The sequence below is a fragment of the Epargyreus clarus genome, unplaced genomic scaffold (genome assembly GCF_041222505.1).
Source record: "Epargyreus clarus isolate Ecla_fem2 unplaced genomic scaffold, WU_Ecla_fem_2.2 ptg000036l, whole genome shotgun sequence".
Taxonomy (NCBI): Eukaryota; Metazoa; Arthropoda; class Insecta; order Lepidoptera; family Hesperiidae; genus Epargyreus; species Epargyreus clarus.
The window spans coordinates 1652296-1674792 of NW_027332241.1; the positions used below are offsets into that span (position 1 = coordinate 1652296).

Genomic DNA, 22497 nt, shown 5'->3' on the forward strand with positions numbered 1-22497 from the left:
GCAATGACCTAGCAGCAGCTTGCAGGGACAGTCGATGCCCCAGTGCCCCAGTTCACCCTGGCAAGAACCGCGCATGTGCAATTCGAGCCTGAATGGAGCTTTGACTGAATCGCCCATTGCATGGGCTGGGAAAGCTCAAGTATTACTCACTTTCAAGGAAAATTCTCGATCATATTATTTTTCCGCAGCTGAAATAGTATTTATTCAGAGACAGCTTCTGTATATTGTTTGATTGTATCGGCAATTCAAAGTAAGATGTTGTGTTGAGTTGATTATGAATATATTTTAAAGCAAAAATTCAATAATTTACATAAATTATATTCAAAGTTACATAATACCTATCTTTGTTGAAGATTAATAAAAACAATCGGTTGCACTATTTATGAGAAAATATTGTTTTTAATCATTTTATTGGTAATTGTAATATAAATCCTGGCAACATTAAGCTGTTGTCTTGAGCTAAAGAAAAATGGCGGACACACGTAACGTCAAAACTTCTTGGGCGACTGCTCTCGTTAAAAACGTGTGATTATTCATCGAAAACGAACAATTGAGTGATATATTGTGCTTGTGCAGTGTTTGAGTGTTCAGGTGAAGTGAATTTCGTAATAATTCAGCTCAATACTACATGGTTGACGAACGAAAGGCCAAATTGTACTGTCGACTTAGATGCACGGTAAGATTCCGATAATTTGTTATTATATTCTTCTACGATGCACTTTTCGTTTCATACACAACAAAACTAGTTTATATCCAACATAATTGTATCAAATAATACAGTGTAAAGTTAATCATTATGAAGATTATGACTGAAAACGTGTGTACACTACGTCCTCTGCGTATCATATCAAAACTTAACAAAGACAATTGGTCCTTGATAATGCCTCCAGATAGCTGTAAGATCGTTATAATACACGAAATAGTGTTATTACTCGATAACCATGTATCATTGGTGAATCTCGTGCTATTTGTCAGCGGCTACAAATAGAATCGACGACCAAACACATTCGATCTCTATATGGTATTTTCTTGTACTTTTGAGGGTCTTAATGCGGCCTTAAAGGTATTATTTACTGATTTTGTGTTACATGAATATATTTTCGATGTCTTTCAGTGCATATTCGTATAATGTCATTGGAAAAACTATAAATAATACATACGTAAAACTTGTCTTCGTAACTACATTGGGTCGCAGTTTTGGGTGTACGCCAATTTAACCCTAATGCCATGGTAGTAAGGTATACTTGCTTCTTTACTGGTTAAAAAACGTTAAAAGGTTGGACAAATGCATTAATTTGGGAAATGTGTATGAAAAATATAATAAATATATAAAATAATTAAAATAAATGTTCATTGTTTATTCACAAATTAAGTATCTTTAATTAGTGATGATTGTAAAAAAATATTTCTTTGTGTAACTGTTATCATAATAAAAGAAAATTTTGTGTAATAATACTTTAGTTTGAAAAACAATACATTACACTTGAAATCTTCTATATCGATACCTTAATTCTCAAATCAGCCAATTCCACTTTTTGTCAAAATGTGTTTTTTATTTATTTTGATAGTAAATGGCTTTGAACGAAATCAAAATATTTAAAAAAAACATTTTGACACAAAAGTTGAGTTGGCTGATTTGCAAATTAAGGTATCAATATGTATTGTCAATTCAAATAAATATAGTTCAAAAAACTAAAAAACACGCTTGTATGCTAAAATCAACTAAAAAGCTTCCGGTATTCTATTTCATTCTTTCATACATGCAGGGTAAAATAAGGATGTATGTTGATCTCTTTCTACTGAAAAACGGAGTTACTCACTGACAAACATACAAGTGTTTACTAGTCAATATGTGTATGTGAATACAAACAAATCAACTAAGAATAAAATAAAAGAACATCTTAATGTGAAAGTTGCGCTTGTTTTTGATTGATCAATTTTTCCCATCGTGGATCAATTTTTGCTATATTGAGAATTAGGTCGTTTTCTAAGTTTAGGCGATTTCTTTGCTTACTTTTTATTTGGGTCATTGAAGAAAAAGTTAGCTCGCACAAATACGAGGTGGCAAATGGAATCAAATATTTTAAGGCCTCAATTGTTAATTCAGGGTATTCTCTTTTCCTTTTTAACCAAAAGGTCTTATAAAAAAAAAATTAAGTCTGTCAGATTAGATATCTGACAGACTTAAATTCTAAGTGCAACATCTGCAGATATTTCTAAAAGATTTTCTTTTAGCTTACTTGCCAAATTTGCCTCATTTATAGCTGCAGTTAAAAAGGGATTTAAAATCCACCGTTGTGCAATATTTTCTGATACTTCTTGCACTGAGAAGTAGTGGCATAATTCTTCCTTCAAATTATCTAACACCATTTTCATATCAGGCATATATGCGTTAATGTTTATTGCACTTGCAACTTCTTCAATAAAGACCTGGGTCGATGAAAATGAGTCGAAGTTGTTTTGATTTATAGACGATGACCACAAGTAAATTTTTTTTGTAAAGCCATGAATTTTGTCTTTTGTGATGATATTTTCCTCCCGCCCTTGAAAACTTTTATCCAATATATTTAAATTCTCAAATATGGATTATAAGGACGCATAAAAATGATGTATGGATTAAATATTTGAACATAATAACATAGGTATATGAAAAAAATTATAGGTGGGGGGGTCGCAAAATTTGTTTTCTTAGTATGGGGGTCGTGTCATGAAAAAGGTTGAAAAACACTGGTTTACATAATAAGTAATTTGGAGCTGCCTACTAAACAAAATGTCTGTGTTAGGCGGCTCCGCTCTTCTGTAACTAGACATCATATATAGTTATAGGAAATGAAATGAACTGTAATAACTAAAAAAAAATGTACATGTACATAATATCTATAGATATACAGTCTTGTAGTTTTCGTTTTTTATTAATTGCAATTAAACGACACTGAATTAATTAATCATTCGCATTCAGTGACCTACAATCGTCGATTAGAATTTTTTAAAATTTTTTTTAACTCAAATGATGGATATTTTCACAAGTTACAGTGTTTTCAGGTTTCACACATGACGGACAGGAAAATTTTTTGACCTATTTTGGTGTTTTTTTCCAATTCTATTGCAGTAAATCAATTTTTAAAAAAGTATGGAATTAATCTCCATTAAATTATCTCGACAATAGTATGCAAAATATCTTGATTCCGTGAACTATCAAGGCTATAATAATAAAAATAGCCGCCAAAATGAAGCGAAAAAAATTTTTCGATCGTAAAGCACTCTCTGATGCTTCGCATCATGAGTCGTGCAATTATTATGCTAAATAAAATTAAAATGCTATAATTATTGTAAATATATACCTATGTGTGTATATAATATGTTGGTGAATGTGTGCACATATGTATGTATGAATGTAGTGTGTGTGTGTGTGTGTGTGTGCGTGCATGTGTGTGTAAGATTAAAAACATATACCTAGGTATACAACATATTTTTTCAAACTTATGAAAGAATAATCCTCCTCAGTCTGTGTTATTTTTACATCACAAGTAAAGCAGTGTAAATGCTGCTGTGTTTTGGTTTGAAGCATGGTAAGGAAGACATACTTTTCTGAGGCATTCCAGCTTAGCGCTCAGCGGTAGTGGAAAATCTGTTGCTTACCTCAGGTATAAATCTAATCTCATCTGGGGTTGATTACAAATGTCCATGAGCGGCAGTAGCCACTTACCATCAGGTGGACTGCTTGTCTGCTACTCCCATATTATAAAATAAGTAAAAACTTAACAGAAAAATGTGAAATTTAAAAGTGCTCTGTTGAAGTGTGAATAGTGAGATTTTATTAAGAAATCTCTCTTTAAGCTAATGTAAACACTTAATTTTACATCTTATTTGTAAATACAAGCTGATAAGAAATTGCTCATAAGTTATGTTATATTTGTGCAAAATAACATTATGACAATGATAGGGATTAAATTAAGAACATTATTTTTATAAGACTGGAGAATAGAATAAAATTGTGGTTCATTTGACAATGAGAAGACACTGCCACCCAGTCCTAAATCCACTGTCCTAAATCCTAACATTTACAACATAAATATAATAAAAAATATTTAAAAAATTAAATGTGTATTTACATAAGAAAATGTACTTTATTCATTGTCCATATTGTCTCTCGATAGGATAAAAGTCTTAACATGCAAGGCACCCTCCTTTGCATGTTAGAATATATATATATTTTTTTTATAATATAAGAGTAGCAGACGAGCATGCAGTCCACCTGATGGTAAGTGGCTACTGCCGCCCATGGACATCTGTAATCAACCCCAGATAGGATTAGATATTCCTACCTGAGGTCGGCCACAGATGCGCCGCTACCCCTGAGGACTAAGCTGGAACGCCTCGGAAAAGTCTGTCTCCCTTACCACACCCTTCAAACCGGAACACAGCAGCGCCTAGCACTGCTGTTATTAGGTAGAAATAGGTGTGGCGGTGGTGCCGCCGGAGTCGAACCATAAAGGTTTCTACCACCTTCACATATATTGTTATTGTTAGACCATATTGATGATTAAAAAGCGATCTTTACTGTCACTTAGTAAAATATGTAAACCTAAGGTTGAAGAGTGATTTAAAGTTCAAGTATTTAAAAAAAATTAAACCAATCTGATTTTTTATTGACATAGAAATATCTTCTATCCAACAATCATGTGAATGTATTTTTTTTGGAAATATATCAAATCAATCTCCAGTAAATTATACTCAATGTTTACAAATTCAATCTCATAATTTTTCCCAATCGCCGCAAAAAAGTATAAATTCAAAAAATTGTAGTATTATGTATATCCTATAGTATACCTCTCAAGAAGTTCTAAAAGCTAAAAGTTCTAAAATTTCTTTAGAAATAAGCAGTGCCTTTGCACAAAATTTTAGATACGAGGGTACGTTTTTAAGTTCGCGGAATGAGGGACAAGGAGCGAAAATAAAATGTCAAAATTATTTTTCTTTTTCTACATATTCTCCTGCAAGACGAATGCATTTTTCAGATCTTTGTATTAACTTATTTAAACCCTCATAAAAAAATGTTTTGTCCTTGTCGGAAAAATACGAGGAAATTGCGTCCTTTACTTCTTCGTCTGTAGAAAATTTCTTTCCACGAAGCTCTTTTTTCATTTTTGGAAAGAGATAATAATCGCTGGGAGCCAGGTCTGGACTATAGGGTGGGTGATTTAAAATATCAAAGCCCACCTTATGCAGGGCAGCCAGTGCAATACGGCTCTTGTGTACGGGCGCATTGTCGTGCAACAGCAGGACACCTCTGGATAATTTTCCTCGTCTTTTTTCTTTGATGGCTTCTTTTAACCGCTCCAAGATTGTTGCGTAATATTCTCCGGTTATAGAGACACCTTTATCTTTGTAATCTATTAACAAAATTCCTTCTGCATCCCAAAAGACTGTCGCGGCGTGAGCATTCTCGGCACCCACCGCGCGCTGACCTTAGTCATGCCAAGATGGTCATGCAGAATTTTAAAAATGGTTGTATCCGATACTCCAACCATTTCTGCAAGCTGTTTCTTCTTTAGCCGAGCATCTTCCAGTACTAATTTTTCGACTTCCGCTATCGTTTCCGGAATGGTCACCTCAACAGACCGTCCTGGTCGTGGGTCGTCTTCAAGCGAATCCCTGCCTTGCTTAAAAAGGTTGTTCCACTTGTAAACCATCGTTTTTCCAGGGCAAGAGTCCCCGTAAACCGATGACATCTCTTCCATTATAATTTGCACAGACTTTCCTTGCTTGGTAAGGAACTTTATAACGGCGCGATGCTCGATTTTCTCCATACTTCCAATTTTCTTCCGGATTGAGTTGTTTAATTGTCGATATTTTTAAAACTAATGATGCAATTGTGATAAAACTTTATATTTATACTATTTATGAGTCACTTAACACGTACCGCCCTTAACGAGCCCGCTATCCCCCCTCCAACCCTGCCATTCCGCGGACTTAAAAACGCACCCTCGTATAAGCTCTCTTTTGTATTGTATTTTTGTGTGCATAAATAAATAAAAAATAAATAAGCTTTCATAATCCATTTGCAATCAGAAATGATATAAAATGTATCAGTTAATCATAATTGCATCATTAATTGAAATGCAATTCATTGGAAATCATGAGTAGGCCTTTTCCTTGTCATTACCCCGTTGATTGCACAATTGCAAGAAAGTATGTGTGTATGTTTGTGCGTGTGTTATATATTGTGTGCGAGACGTGGAATGAACTTTTTCCTGAGGTATTCCTGGAAGTCTATGGGGCTTTCTGACTATAAAAGTTGGTGTTTCAAGTATATGTATGTCTCATTCTTTAGTATTTTCTACAGCGCAACTGGCATATTTTAACCCCAGATTTTAACATAAAAGGGTGTTATTAGATACGTATAAATTGTAGGAGTAACATAGGTACATTAATTTGCTTCTCAATTAATATTTTTTAGGCAGTTTTTATAATATTCACTAGTTTGTTGTCGTAGATGCATAGTACGTTAATTGTACCTTTAATAAGGTAACATATTCTATGAAAATGCTATAGATATATAGTCTGATTCATAATTAGGTGTCCAAAATGTAAACAAAGAAATGTCATTGTCAAAATTCGATGACAGGTATTGCAAACCTTAACAAATTAACAAGAAACGAAAACTTTCACAAAATTCAACATAAAACAAAAACTTAATAACTGCACACAATTTAAAAAAACGCGCTATGAAAACTAGAAAAAATTCGAGTTCGATGACGATCACGAAAATGAATAATATCAACTACGAAACTTAAAAATGGCGGCACAAAAAATGTTTTAGATGCCGATTGTGTGACCATTATCACAATTTAATTTTTTCTCATAAATCTTGTTTTTTATTATTATTACTGTATGAAATGAAATTGAGTTAATATACATTTTATTTTATTATCGATGTCTTAATTTAATATTAACAAAAATAAGAAACTGCCATTTGACACATATTTTCTTGATAGGTCAACACCTTTGTTTACATTTTGGACACCTAATTATGAATCGGACTATAATGTACCTTAGATCGTAACTATAGTTCCAATCCTTAGCACTCATCTCGCCATAGAAAACAGAGAAGCTCCTGAAGCTGTTATAAGTGAGGGTGAAGTGCTATGAAAATACTATAGCTACACCGGTTGCGATTCGTAGCTCGCATGCGTAGCTCCAATTCTTAGCTTGCAACCCTTCATATAAAAATCATAAGTGTGCTACCAGAGCTAAGCTAAAGTAGCAAATGAAAATTAGACAATCCTGTTGTTAAAGACACATCCAAAGCTTTTTGCAATATCAAACTAGCAAATAGACGTGCAGTCTACTATCCACCTGATGGTAATTGGTGATTCCTACCTGAGGTCAGCCACAGATGCGCTGCTGCCTCCGAGGATAAAGCTGGTACGCCTCCGAAAATCTATTCTTAAGCTTTCCTATTGTCACCATTCAATTGTAGTGATCTCAGTAGATGAATCATTTTACAAGAACCTTCCTGCCACTTCTAAGAGTTCACCCTTTAGTCATCCACATCTGTGGAAATAGGGGAGTGGTTATACTAGGTCAGTGCCACACTATGTGTCACGGATTTGTCAATATGTCTTACTCAAATGTTTTACTAGAATATAGTCGTTTGCGACGCCCCCATTGTATGACCCAGCTACAGTGGAGGTGACAAAATAACACAATTATATGGGAATTAACAAAGTACTGTTTGTGCATGTTACTTATTAATAAAATTGCTATTTTTAGTGGTATGACACAATTTGTTTAGCAATCCAAGTCCGCAACTAATAATTTCTACAGCAACCACGCGACAAATAGATCGTGTAATTATGGTATTGACGACCCTTGTCGGAGCAGTCATCATACCGGCTGATGCGAAGAGGGTTCCGGTTCAATTCCCGACCAGACACATCTGAATAATGAATTTAGGTTTTTGTTTTGGGTTTTGTGTGATTGTGTACTCTTCATTTGGTAGACTTCACATATCTTTGAGAGTTTTTTAAATATTCCTTAAAAATGCACATTTTCTCACGATGCTTTCCTTCACCGTTAAAAAAAAGTGATATTTAATTTATAATATGTATATATAATATGTATATATATGCGCCAAACTGCTAATCCGCTCTGAATAGAAATGAGTCGCGTCGCCATAGCAAATTGTATGGGTACACCTGCTCGCAACACCTTCAGTGCAGACTAGCAGTTTGGCACGGACTATACCTACATGACTTTAAAAAATCAGAGGTGCCTGGGATTTGAATCTCGGAATCCTCGATTGAGAGGCTGCCTTTCAACCAGTAGACCATAGCGATGCGCTATTGTTTGAGCGTCGCTACTCTGCTTCTTTTTAATTCTCGATTAACAATCAATGTTCTCGATTAACTAAAATATCTTGGTACAGATGTGAGGCGCGGGGCATGTGGGGCGCAGCGGCGGGCTGGTGGTGCGGCGCGCTGGGGGCCGCGCTGCTCGTGCTGCTCGCGCTGTGCCGCCGCCGCGGCAAGCCCGCGCCGGAGCCGCCTGCCGAGCGGCAAGTTGAACAGGTGCGCTTGTAGATTGTGACTGGGGGGAGTGGGGGACGCTGGGGGAGGTGTGCGGCGCGCTGGGGGCCGCACTGCTCGTGCTGTGCCGCCGCCGCAGCAGCGCCCCTGCCGAGCGGCAAGTTGAACAGGTGCGCTCGGAGCTTGAAGCTGGGGGGAGTGGGGGACGCTGGGGGAGGTGGGAGGCGCGCTGGGGGCCGCTCTGCTCGTTGAACAGGTGCGCTTGTAGCTCGTAGCTGGGGGAGTGGGGGACGCTGGGGGAGATGTGGGGGCCGGTGGGGTGACGCGCAGGAGCTCTCTTAGCTTGCGTTGTGTGATTCTTTTATTGTTTTCAATCACTTTATCCATTTAATCCAGATTTCGGTTTTAAAGTTTGTAGGTTTTTTATTTTAAAAACGGCAGCGCTACACCGCTTCTTACCAGTAGGCAACTCAGTAGGGTTTCCTGCTGCCCGAGACGGCATAAAAAGACAGGGTCTTTAGAGAAATTTATGCACAATCCTTTCTTTCCTAAACTACTACATTCTTGACTCCGAAACGGCTTTACCGATTTTCACCAAATTTTTACATGCATATTCATGCATTGCATGCCGGAACTGCTAGTTTATTATAAAAATGTAGCAATCCTAACTGGAATGTATAAGTAGGCGTGGCGGTGACGTCGCACTACTTTGTTTCCTCAAGTCGTCATCATAATATGGGAATACCTCTAGTTTCACATGTTATAATGATCGCGTGCCTTCCTCTCGTCATGTTTCGTCATCTCATTGAATTCCCAATGACTAAGTTAATCGTACGAGACATGAGGACAAAGAGATTTTAAGGGTTAAGGAAGTAATTTTAAATATCGATTAAAGTCTGTTTTAGGCTTAGTAAGGTATAATCCGCGCAAAACTGCTAGTCGGCTCTGAAGTTGTTGCGAGCAGGTGTAGTCATACAATTTGTTATGGCGACGCGATTCATTTCTATATTCAGAGCGGACTAGCTGTTTAACGCGATCCACCTGATTGTAAGTCACTGCCGCCCATGGATATCTATCTCTATGCCCAGATATGATAAGAGGTCAACCTGAGGTCGACTACAGACGCATCGCTACCCCTGAGGACTAAGCTGGAACGTCTCGGATAAGTAATGAAATGAAATGAAATATATTTATTTTGTATAGGCCAACGACGGCACTTACAAATTGTCAGGTACAATATTTTTCTTAAACTACTACCGGATCCGAACGCGACCTCTACTGAGAAGATCCGGTAAGAAACTCAGTGGGTTTGTCTTTTTTTTTTTAATAATAATTATTATCTTTTTTTTATATATGTATTTTTAGTATGTCTCCCTTACCACATCCTTCAAACTAGAAAGCAGCAGCGTTTAACACTGATGTTATAACAGAGGTATAGGTGTGAGGTGATGCCGCCGGAATGGAACAAAGAGGCTTCTTAGAATAATATTGCAACACTAACTATCCTTACTAATATTATAAATCCGAAAATAACTCTGTCTATCTGTCTGTCTGTCTGTCTGTCTGGTTGTCTTTTCTTCACGCCCAAACCACTGAACCGATTTTATTGAAATTTTGTACAAAGATAGTCTGAGACCCGAGAAAGGACGTAGGATAGTTTTTATCCCGGAAATCCCACGGGAACTAGGGATGGCGATCTATGATCGACTAATCGGAGAATCGATCTTTTGGACCCAAAACATCGATTATTTTAATCGATATTAAAAATCGATCGAATCGTAAACTATGCATTTGATCAAGTGATGATCTTTAGCAAAGTTGAAGGTACGAATTTTCAGTTTTATGTATGTTAGTATGTTATATTATTTTCTTTTGAACGCGGGCGAAAACTAGTATCACATAAGTAGGCGTGGCTGTGACGTTGCATTACTAAGTTTCCTTGTTGTCATCACATGTCAAACATTTATGGGAATACCTCTCGAGTTTCTCATGTTTTAATGGTCGCGTGCCTTCCTCTCGTCGTGTTTCGTCATCTCATTGAATTCCCAATGACTAAGATAATCTTACGAGACATGAGGATAAATATTTTTTTAAGGACGGCATTAAGGATGTAATTCTATTCTAAATGTTAATGTGGATTCGAGTCGGTTTTTGGCAGTTAAGTACATACTTCTAAGGTTTGAAAAGTAAATTCTTTGGTGATTCAACGATGGCACTACCGTCATCTGTTTCTGTCTTAGCAGTGCTCAGTGCTGATGCGTTCCGGTTTAAAGGGTGTTTTCAGGGAGACTTAACTATCCGAGGCGATCCAGCTTAGTCCTCAGGGGTAATAACGCATCTGTGACCGATTTCAGGTAGGAATCTAATCTTATCTGGGGTTGATTGCAGATGTACAAGAGCAACAGTAGCCACTACCATCAGGTGGACTGCATGCTGGTCTGCTACTTCAACAGTAAAAAAAACATTATCTTACTTGACGATGACCACTCGCGTGGCAGAGCGGTCACCATACCGGTCTCACGCGCAAAGGGTTCCGGATTCGATCCCCGGCCAGACATCTGTATGATGAATTTGTATATGTGTTCTGGGTCTGGGTGTTTTTGTTCTTGTCTTTGTTTTTATCCACCACACAGGCCGTCCTAGTGTGGGTGGAGTTTTTTAATAGAAGTGCGAGATGTAAAAAAATAATATCGACTTTCGAATATGCTGACACATCTCAAGGAAGCACTTTTGCATATAAATATACTTATAGGTAGGAAGTACCAAACACAACACACTGAGTGAATCGAATCTGTGAGTAAGATAAAATGGCGGATAAGTCATACGAATTTCCAAAATCAAACGTCACGTGATTCGGCAAGTTTCATTGCACCTTCGGAGCGTTGCCAAAAATCAAAATGACGTTTAGATTCTGTCCGTGACTTTGCGTGACGTGAAATTAATCTATATACAAATAAATATAATTGGCCTGATGGTTCCGTACCACCAAATTTTCATTTGCTATTCATAGATTAGTAAATAAATTAGATTAGTAAATAGATAGATAGTAAATAGATTAGATTAGTAAATAGATTAAAGATTACTCACTCCTAACAAGAAAATGTACCCAGTTTTGAGAATTGAAATACTTGCGTAAAAAAGTTTTGCCACGTCTCCGTGCTAAAATGTCCCTAAAATATTTGAAATAATTATTTATTTAGTATGTAAATTACGCAGTATTAGTTATTTATTCGTAAATTTTCTCTAAAAATGTTTTTATTTGTCAAGAATTAAAAATAAGAACTTACTAATAAGCCATTTTTTTTTATAATAAAAGAGTAGCAGACGAGCATGCAGTCCACCTGATGGTAAGTGGCTACTGCCGCCCATGAACATCTGTAATCAACCCCAGATAGGATTCCCACCTGAGGTCGGCCATAGATGTCTGTCTCCCTTACCACACCCTTCAAACCGGAACACAGCAGCGCCTAACACTGCTGTTATTAGGTAGAAATAGGTGTGGCGGTGGTGCCGCCGGAATCGAACCACATGGGTTCTACCACCTTCATTTGTGGCTTCATTCAATTTCAAGGCCGCGAAGTATCTTTACTATTCTATGTTGCTATTTTTATTTATTGTTGCATTGTACTTGTTGTTATAGCGGCCACCGTTATGCAAAATTTATAAAATGTTATCTATGGTACCAGATAGAGCCCTGTGACATACGGACAGACAACAGGAGGTTTGGTAGGAGGGTTCCGTATCCAAAGGGTAAAAACAGAACCCGAGTATTATTTTTTCTGTCTATTTGGTTCATTTACTAAATACATTTTTTTTTGGAAAAAAAAAGAAAATCTCACGGCATTGTATAGTTTACCAATCCGTAATTTGTTAGTACAGTGGATCATTATCCCTAAGATGCCTAAGTTGAGACTGTTTTCTAACAGTGGGGCTGTAATAGGTTGATGACAGTCATTCATATTTTAAAAAGTTGTTGAGGTATATGGAGTTGGGAAATATATAGTTTTATGATATCTGCCCAGTGCGTCCATAGCCTATATTTGACACGACAACTGCCCAGTGCGTTCACGGCCTATCTTCTACCAGATTGACAATTGTGACGCATTTAAAACTGCGAAAGCTGCAATATTGCATTGCAGTGACCTTGAACCGGGGTTGTTGGTCTCATTAGCTGATGAGGTTGACTCATAAGGCAATCTAGTGAAAATATGTTGAAGGTCGAAGTCTAAAAGGAATCGTGAGACAATTGAACATACTTGGGCACTTGGGTACTTGCGAAATCTCTTGAAAATCGATTATTTTTTACGCCCCCACAAATAAAAGGGTAATTTTAGACGGGCTGATCAAACAAGGGCTGATTTAACAGCAGTGTTAGGCTCTGCTGTGTTCCGGTTTGAAGGGTGTGGTAAGGGAGACACACTTTTCCGAGGCGTTCCAGCTTAGTCCTCAGGGGTAGCGGCGCATCTGTGGCCGACCTCAGGTAGGAATATCTAATCCTATCTGGGGTTGATTATAGATGTCCATGGGCGGCAGTAGCCACTTACCATCAAGTAGACTGCATGCTCATCTGCTACTCTTATATTATAAAAAAATACAAGGAAATAATAAGAAAAAAAAACATAAAAGTCGATCGAGTACTTTTTAGGGTAAAAATGGAACCTATTGGAACTAACTCCGCTATCTCCATCTGTAACATGGGTCTATCTTTTCAGTCGTATTAGATAGACACGATGACGACATGTTACACAAAGTGTGTGTTACATGGGTAGGCTTAATTAAGCCCAGCTTAATTAATTAAGCAATCGGTAGGCTTATTAATAAAGACCAGAGATTGCTGCAAACCCCACTATATTCAAGAGAAAATCCTCACTCTCCCGTCAGTCTACATACTGGAATTAGCCATGTTCGTAAGACAAAATAAACATCTATTTGAAAATGCGAAGAGTAGTCGGCGAAATAATAACCTAGAAATAGAATCCACCATCCCGGCTAGAAATGTTCAAAAACAGCCCTTTTTATAAATGTTTACAAATATATAACAAAATACCAAATAACGTAAAAAAAAAGAAGCCGATAATATATAAAGATAAATACATAAAGAATAAATTGAAATCAATCCTAATAAAAAAATCATATTACTCCCTTAAAGAATTTATGACAGATAAAGATATATATTAGATCATTAAAATTTAGACATGTAATAATACTGACATTTAAATATATTTATTTAATGCGATTGAATGTTATTTTATATATTAATTCTCAGAGTAAGAATAATTAATAATTGTTCTTCTATATATTAATTAATGTACTTGACAACTCAATAGAATAACGAACCTTTGACATGTATAATTAATTTAAAAAATAAACAGTAATTGTATGTTGTGCTATATTTATCATGGAAATGTAACCTAATGTAAATTAATGCTGCTACCTCTAGTATTTTGCGACGCCCTCTCAGGGCATCACATATTGCTTATATTTTGTTGTAAGTTGTGTGTGTATTTTTGCAATAAATAAATAAATATTTTTTTTTATAAAAATGATGACATGTTACACAAAGCGTGTCCTGTGTTGTTAAATGTCAGTCAATTAATCTCATACTGTGACCGCATGTTACATATACATGTGTTACAGCGCTAGGCTTAATTTTTTCACGTCATTCACGTGTGTAATCTCATTTGTTTTGCCTCCGTGCACGAGATGCGGGCACGTGCGGAGTCTATTTTAGTCGTTCGTCTATTGACTAAAAAAATGCCGTCGATTATAGTAACAGTTTACGAAAAAAGTAAAGAAAAAAAAATGTGAGCCGTCACGGGACGCCTGGCAGATGTGAAACATCGACATTATTTTGTAAAAGTAATATGCAGAAAAGAACATATTGTGATAGGAACTAAATATGTCATAATGATAAAATAAAATATTACGATTTTTTTCCAGATGACGATGACTATTTATTGAATTCGATTGCGCATGGCGACGCGTCGCCACACCGTACACACTACTGCATATAGACTGTATATATATACCATCGTATATGCGTGGCATGCGTCGCCACGCCAGAAATCGGTTTTACGTGCGGCTATAGATGTTTCACATCAAAGTTTTCTTTATAATATAGCATCTGATTGAAAGTGGCTACTACGGCCCGTGGTAATCAAGCGCAGATAGGATTGGTCACAAATTCTTTGCTACCTAAGGAATAAGTTGGAACGCTTTGGATCAGCGCTTAACACTGCTGCTGTTAGTCAGAAGTGGGTGTGGCGATTATGTCACTGGCAATGTAAAAGGGTCCTATTTCGTCGTGGAAAAAAAAGAGGCCCGACAATTTTTTAACCACCAATCATCCCCCCCTAAGATCCCCCTCCAGAGATCTAGCGCCCACGAAACCTTTGTATATTGGCTTAAAATATAAATTGTCTACAAGAATATTTCGAAGAAAGTAACGAGACAGCTTTATAATGATATCAGCAATAGCCTGATGTCAATTTAAGTTCGCTAACGCATATTAATTTTTGTTTAAATTTTTTATTTGTCACTTTTGAACCTTCATGTACGACATTCTGTACGACATTTTATTGTAACTACGAGTATATCAAGGGCTGTTGCATATTCATCATCATCATCATCATCATCATCATCATCATCATCATCATCATTAACCCATTACTGTCCCACTGCTGGGCACGGGTCTCCTCTCAGAATGAGAAGGATTAGGCCATAGTCCACCGCGCTGGCCAAGTGCGTATTGGTAGACTTCACATACCTTTTAAGATTTTTTATAAATCTCTCAGGTATGCAGGTTTCCTCACGATGTTTTCCTTCACCGTTTAAGCAAGTGATAATTAATTTCTAATACGCACATAAATTTGAAAATCAGACGTGCCTGGGATTTGAACCTCGGACCCCTCGATCGAGAGGCCGCGTTTCTTAACCACTAGGCTATCACTGCTATATGTTGCATATTAGTCTGATAATATCATCTAACGTGAAATTGTTTGTAATTCCAGGTGCGCATAGTGTGCGGCGGCGCGGCGCGCGTGTCCCGCGCGGCGGCGCCGCCCTCGCCGCGGCTCACGCGCGTCGCGCTCGCCGGCGCGCCCGCCGACACCGACCCCGCGCCGCCCCCGCACATCCTCATCGTCCGCGACTACCCCAACCCCCAGCCCTCCAGCTCCCAGGCACCCCGACCCCCACCCCCGATAGACTACCGGGGCGTACCCAAGCTACCGCTACCCGAGCAGTGGCTCCACAAACGACCCTTTGAGTACAAGTACGCGGCGATACCCCGCCCCCTAGCGCAGATCGTTGGCGCAGATCTAGGTGCGGATTTGTCGCGCGAGTCCCGAGCGAAGAAGTACAGTGCGACGCGGTCTCCATCTTTGGAGAAAGACGATAAGTCGCCGTTTGTGACGAGCGCGAAATCGGATCGGTCAGACGTTTTTGGCTTCGATCCGGAGGCTGTGAAGAAGCTGGCCGAAGATAGTGCGGAACAGGGAGAGATGGGAGAGCGGGCGCCGGCGTCCCCGCGGGATGCCGACGGCCAAGATGCGTCTCCGGGGAACTTGAGGCGGTTCCGCTCAGTGAGCACCAGACTTAACATGTGCAGTGTGAACGAGAGCCCGCATATCGAGGGACAGCAGGAGAGACTCGAGATGCAGAACTCCCCGAGAGTTATCGAGTGTAGTTCAGCGAAAGAGAAGTCCTCCGGGACGAAGTTTGATTTTTCACCAAAAATTCTAGCGGATAGTATGAGCTCGCCGCGGTTCTTCACTCCCCCGGAGATGGTGTCGCCCATGTTTTTCACTGAGCCGTCGCCTAAATCAGTTTACTACGACAGCGTAAGGTCTCCGAAGTTTTTCCCCGAGACTCCCCGGGATGCTGAAGTTCCTCAATCGCCCAGAGCGTTGGGCGATCACTTGAATAGGGCTAACGGCTTATCCGATAAGCCCAGCTCGAAACCTAGTTCACCAAGAGTACTTAGTGCTCGACCTAGCCCTAAGGTTCATAGTTGTAATAAGGAGAATTACTTCACGTTCGAACACGTGAACGTTGAGGAAGGCGCAGTGCGTATGTCCCCAAGACCTAGGAGGTATGGAGGAAGGAACTCGATCGAAAGGGAACGGTTCACACCACCCGCTGACAAAGAAACTAAAAAGTACAGGAGGCACAACAGTTGTGATACGAATTACAAAAACATAGAAGTAAACGTATCGAAGCGTGACGACAACAAAGAGACTGAGGCGGGGACTAAAGTAGAGGTAATAGAGACAGACGTAGTTGATTGCTGTGCCAAAATGGATTCGCTGCAAATAGAAGCGAAGGAAGTCGAAAAAACCAACGAGCTGACGCCGAGCCACTTGAACTCGGCCCAAGCGAGACGTCAGAGGCTAAAATCGATATCCCTCGACTCCGATAATGCCAAAATAATCGAACAAAACCTAGGTTTACCGATAGCGAAGCAGATGAAAGATCAAATGAATGAAGCGTACAAGAATCAGGATGTGAGTACGTCTTTCGAAAGTATGGAACGATATCCGAAAACGCCTTCGAAAGAACGACCGATGTTCAAATTCGATATGGAGCAAAAGGTGAAAGTTGATGAGGAGGAACCTAAATCGCCAGATCTGAAGCAGAAGAAGGGTCTGCGGCAAAGTGCCACACAATCATTCCTAGACATGCCTAGGTTTTCGCCAAAGGAATTCGAAATTACAGTCACGTCAGATGAAGGCACAACGACAGCTGCTGATATGCAAACTAAACGTAAAGGGAAGAATTTGAGGAATCTTACAATTGATCTAACGAAACGAGATAGTGATCTGGAGAAGGAATTGTTAGAATTTGAGAAGTTATACACAAACGCTGAGGAAAAGAAAGTGAAAACTCCCACATTGAAAGTAAAAGCTACCTCTCTGGATTCCTCTGAAACGGTTAATCTGTCGTTACCACAAAAGAAGTCTTTGGAAGTGCCACAAAATTCGATATCAGTGCCCAATACACCAAAACGACAACTAAAACGTATTTTGGCGCAGAAGAATGCGAAACATGACTTTTCTGGAGGGAAAATGGGTTACAATTCTATACAGTGTACGGCGGAGCAGCGTCGTCTGTACATGAAGGGGCAAGATAGTGGGATATTTTTGAAAGAGAACCACGCCAGCCTGATGCTCTACCAACCAGGCACGTCACGTATGGGTCCACGGGCGATGGGTTCCTTTGACGAAAACATGGCTGATTTCGCTGAAAATACCCCAGAGATTAATATTTCTGGCGCTGATTGCCGGCCGACGCTACACGTGGATTCGGGACAGACTTTAGGCTCGAATCTGTTGAATTACAAGCAGAATTTGAGCGTGTCCAGTACAAATCTTAAGACTCTGCCAGAAGGAGTACCATCAGATGACTTCGAACCAAGTGCAGAAGATGAGAAGTTGGTCAAGAAGTTGCACAGACGGAATTCGAATCAAAGTTTAATGCTAAGCACTCATAGCTTACAAGGATCGAATTGTTCCCTCAGTAGTGCTGGCGCGTCTTGCCACAACCTTGCAACGGTTAGGACAAGTATATCAAACTTCAGCTTAAATTCGGATCGCCAAAAGAAATTGTCTCTAGAAAGAAGAGATTCGAACGCATCGCTATTAGCGACAGAACATTTAACACCCACAACTAGGGTTATATGCTCATCGAATACGAATCTTTCTGGGGAGGGTTCTAAGAACTGTCTGCTGCAACGTCGCGGATCAAACAATAGTTTGACGTTAAATATCTTATCAACGAATAACCTTAGCAGACATTCTAGTAACAGTTCTTTAAATAAAGACGCGAAATTAGGGCAAAAGAAAGGTCTTCTAGAACGCAGGAGTTCAAATACGTCCCTTACTTTGAATATAAATACGTCTAACCCTCAACTATCGACGAACAGAGCCTTGAGTATATCGAACTATAATCTTAACGGTTCAACGTGTAATTTGAGCAGGTATAACAGTAACCATAGTATCGATACAGCGGAACCGCGCGCAAAGGGTATTCTAGAACGACGAAGTTCAAACACCTCGTTAACCCTAAACATACAGCCCCAAGAGCCTAGAGACATAGAAATTGATGAGACATTAATAGACACGAATTTGAAGGATCTTCCGCATAGAGACAAGCATAGAAAATCGTTGAGCACAGAGAATTTGATCCCAAAATCGTATAAGAATCGCATGAGGCTCCATTCATCAGAAAAGGGTATTGGGTTTGGTTCTCATGACAATCTGTGGTCGTCGTCCTACTCGACGGAGCAGGAGTACCCGCAAAACTTGACATATGTCTGCGGTGATCAAGAAAACGAGATTATTTACGCGTTTGGCCGTCAAGATGATCCGAATTTTCAGCAAGGTTTCGTCCGAAACATTACCACGAAACCACTAAGTCCACAAAGTACATCAGAAGATTTTCGGCTATATCTCGCGAATATGCAGCATCTCCAAAACGCATCCAGTGTCCTAACGCGGCAACAGTTGAAGGATTTGAACGAAGTTTTCCAAAATGGATACTCGAAAGTCAAGTGCCACAGTACGAGCGAAGGTCAGCACTGTTGTTCTGGTCGCGTTGGCGACACCGATATGGCGAAGGAGAACCCTCAGATGGTGATACCAGAGCCTGTCGCGACCCAACCATGCTCGGAGTACCAGAAGATGTTGCTACGGAACCTGCATCAGGAATTCTGGGATATGCCCACAAATTTTCAGGAGAAGCCGATAGTTTCTGGGTCTCATCCGAAGAATAGGTACAAGACAATACTGCCGAATGAACACTCGAGGTTTATTCTGAAAGCGGAGCCCGGTGCGACGTCAGAGGGATACGTTAATGCCAATTATATTAAGGTTTGTATTTATTAATAGTATTTGTTTTAATATATTTAGTACTTAGCTTATCTTCTTTGTCTTCCTAATCTTGAATGGATTTTTCTTTTATTAAGAGTAACTAAGAGATAGTTAAATTTTTGAAATGAAAATATTGAGTTCTTTTTGTACTCTTTCAAGTACATGTTGAAGCGAAAAGTCCATCCGATGTTAAGTAGTCACGGCCAATCGATTTGTGATTCAATTTTAATTTATTCAAAATTGATTCCTGTATAAGCTGACATTCAAAATTATTTTTGAATGTCAGCTTCGCCACCACCGCTTAGGAAGGTGTTTCGCTATGATCATGATGATTGTCACTCTAAATCAATTCTAAATATAACTTGAAGTTAATAATTGATTAAAGGTGTGATGCTTATTTTGAGCATTTACTTCGAACGCATAGTGAATAAGTGCTAATCTTCATTCTTTTTAATCGATCACATCTTTGGTATATTTTAATATGATGTAACAATATTTTGAAACTAACAAGATTCTTTAAACTTTCCAGGGGCATGAGTACACGAAGAATTGTTACATCGCAACTCAGGGACCGTTGCAGAACACGATCTACGACTTTTGGCTAATGGTTAGACAGAACACCATAGACTTCCTCTCCCAGAGACCGCAGCCACAACTCTCGGAGTTGCAAGGCATTCAAAAAATCGTCATGCTGACCAACTTCGTGGAAAACAATCGGCAGAAATGCGAGAAATACTTCCCATTGGAAATGAATGAGGAATTAACCATTCAGTGTCCAGATGGTTCAGAGACCTTCGAAGATGATCCCTCAAAAAACAGGTTCTTGATCAAAAACACGGGTATGATCAAAAAATCTGGTTACACGATACGAAAACTCGACGTGAGTTACCGCGATATGTGTGAGTTCAGTGAGGAAAGTACATTGACAGTGTATCACTATTGGTTCCACAATTGGGCGGACCACAAGTGTCCGAAAGATGTGAACGCGCTCCTAAATCTAAGCTTGGACGTTTTAAAACACGAGTGTTACGATTTTAGTGCAACGTGCGAGGAGACAGAGGAACTATGCAAGTGTAATGATAGTCCTAAACCCGATTCGAAGTTCGTTTTCCCGCCGCTAGAGTCGCAAAGTGTCGCGTGTCCCGTGAAAGTGAGTGTCACATCTCCGCTAGACTTTACAGTGGAGAATACGCTTCCTCCAACCATCGTGCACTGTTCAGCGGGCATCGGCAGGACGGGATGCCTCATCGCCATCTTGAACGGTATAAAACAGCTGACGAATGAACAGAAAGTTGATGTGCTCGGTATTGTATGCAATATGCGTTTAAATAGAGGTGGTATGGTACAGAATTCTGAACAATACGAACTGATCCATAAGGTCTTATGTCTGTTTGAACAAGCATGCCTGCCCAGTTAGCGCGAATTGACTGTTTTTTTAATGTTTAATATCATATCTTTAGAATTATGACGTAAATCAAACTACTAAGCACTCGAGAGAAATGGAATTGAATTCAGCTGCCTCTCCCGACATCGACAATCCTGCCATCTAGCGGGTACGGTGATCACACGAATCTATTGCATTGGATAGTATGGCACTTTTTAGTGTCTTTTCTATATAGATTTATTATTTTTGCACTTACGTCATTAAAATTCTAAATTTATGATATATTACTTTAAGGGTGGACAATTTTGGATATTAAATAAACTTTATACATTTTATATTTCATTACATTGCAATAACATTGACCCATAAACATGATTGTCGAATGAATTCTAACTGCATATTTATTATGTTAAGATTAAACCCTCGTTCAAATATAAGCGATAATTACAGGGATGTTATGCTTATGACAATTAGGTCGAATTATCGCTGGTTTGAACAGATCCTTAGTTTTGTTATCAAACTAAAATTGAAGTAGGGTTCAAAAATAAAATGCAGCGAAGATGTTTTCGACAATCATATGGTTGTAATGAACGGATTTTGGGATTTTCCATAAAAGTAATGGTTGTTTTTTGTATGACTGTTGCTAGTGACTTATTTTATTTTTTGTTTGTATTTTATCTAACTACCGTCATTTGTTTTGCGTATACATTCTCATTGTATGAAACGTTTTATTGATTTTTGTCTACCCTCATTTATTTTGTACACATACCCTCATAATCTGAAATGTTCGATTGTTTTATAAAGTATATAATTTTCTTCTTTTAACAGACTCGCTCGCATATTTTTTGAATATTTAGTTATTTTTATGGAAATATCCCAAAATAGGACTATTAGGCACTATTGGCGAAATTTTTCGAATTTTGACCCAAGCAGTGTTTGTATGGGATTCATAGTCATTTTCGAAAAATAACTTAAGTAACGGAAAATATTAATAAAATGAGTATTATGTGATATATCAATGAAATCGAGCATGCAGTCCACCTGATGGTAAGTGGCTACCTATATTGTTCTTAAATATTAAAATTAAAGTGATACAATTAAAAAATTTGAAAAAAGAAACAGTTTCTACGCTATTTACATTTTTTTAATGTGATTTTCAATATTTTTTTGTCTGAACATTTTTTGAAAAAATATACTTTTTACACGATATTTGTATATTTTTTTAATTTAAATACAAGATTTTCACCATTTTTTTATATTTTACATGTGTTTAAAAAGTCTTACAACCTTTTTTTAAATAAAATCAGGTGTTCTTATAGTTTTAGTAATCTTTTCATATATATTTTTTTTGTTTTTGAAAATTGTGTCACTTTAATTCTAATAGATCCATATGTAATATATCATGCTTGTATATAACAGGGCATAAAATATATCATAGTATTTTTCTAAGTTAAAAATACTACCTACTTTTTATTTAAAATTGTTCCTATTTTATTTTTTTATAAAAAAAAACGTTATTTTTTATGAAATATTGTGAATATTTTTTTCCTTTTTTAAATCTAACATAGTTGTTCATGACGGACATAAGACTAATATTTTTCTATATATATAAATATAAATACCGTGGGTTTTATTTTTTCGAAATAGTTTTTAAGGGTCATCAATCTCATGACAGTAAATTAATTTTTTTTCAGAGATTTTTACTGTTTGGGCG

The 22497-nt window shown here is 38.1% G+C and overlaps 1 protein-coding gene across 1 annotated transcript; it reads left to right on the top strand.

Moving 5' to 3' along the window:
* The first annotated feature begins 469 nt into the window (after positions 1-469).
* On the top strand, positions 470-21725 carry PTP-ER (Protein tyrosine phosphatase-ERK/Enhancer of Ras1). Its single transcript, XM_073092335.1, has 4 exons — positions 470-676; positions 8432-8573; positions 15542-19399; positions 19929-21725. Exons 2-4 carry the CDS (start codon positions 8448-8450, stop codon positions 20814-20816), a joined length of 4872 nt encoding a protein of 1623 aa, XP_072948436.1. The 5' UTR covers positions 470-676; positions 8432-8447; the 3' UTR covers positions 20817-21725.
* Positions 21726-22497: the final 772 nt, after the last annotated feature.

Excerpts from the sequence above, each read along its gene's own strand:
- PTP-ER (XM_073092335.1), top strand. The coding sequence starts at position 8,448 with ATGTGGGGCGCAGCGGCGGGCTGGTGGTGCGGCGCGCTGGGGGCCGCG. Across the intron at positions 8,574-15,541 it reads CCGAGCGGCAAGTTGAACAG|GTGCGCATAGTGTGCGGCGG; the intron begins GTGCGCTTGTAG and ends TTGTAATTCCAG. Across the intron at positions 19,400-19,928 it reads TTAATGCCAATTATATTAAG|GGGCATGAGTACACGAAGAA; the intron begins GTTTGTATTTAT and ends TAAACTTTCCAG.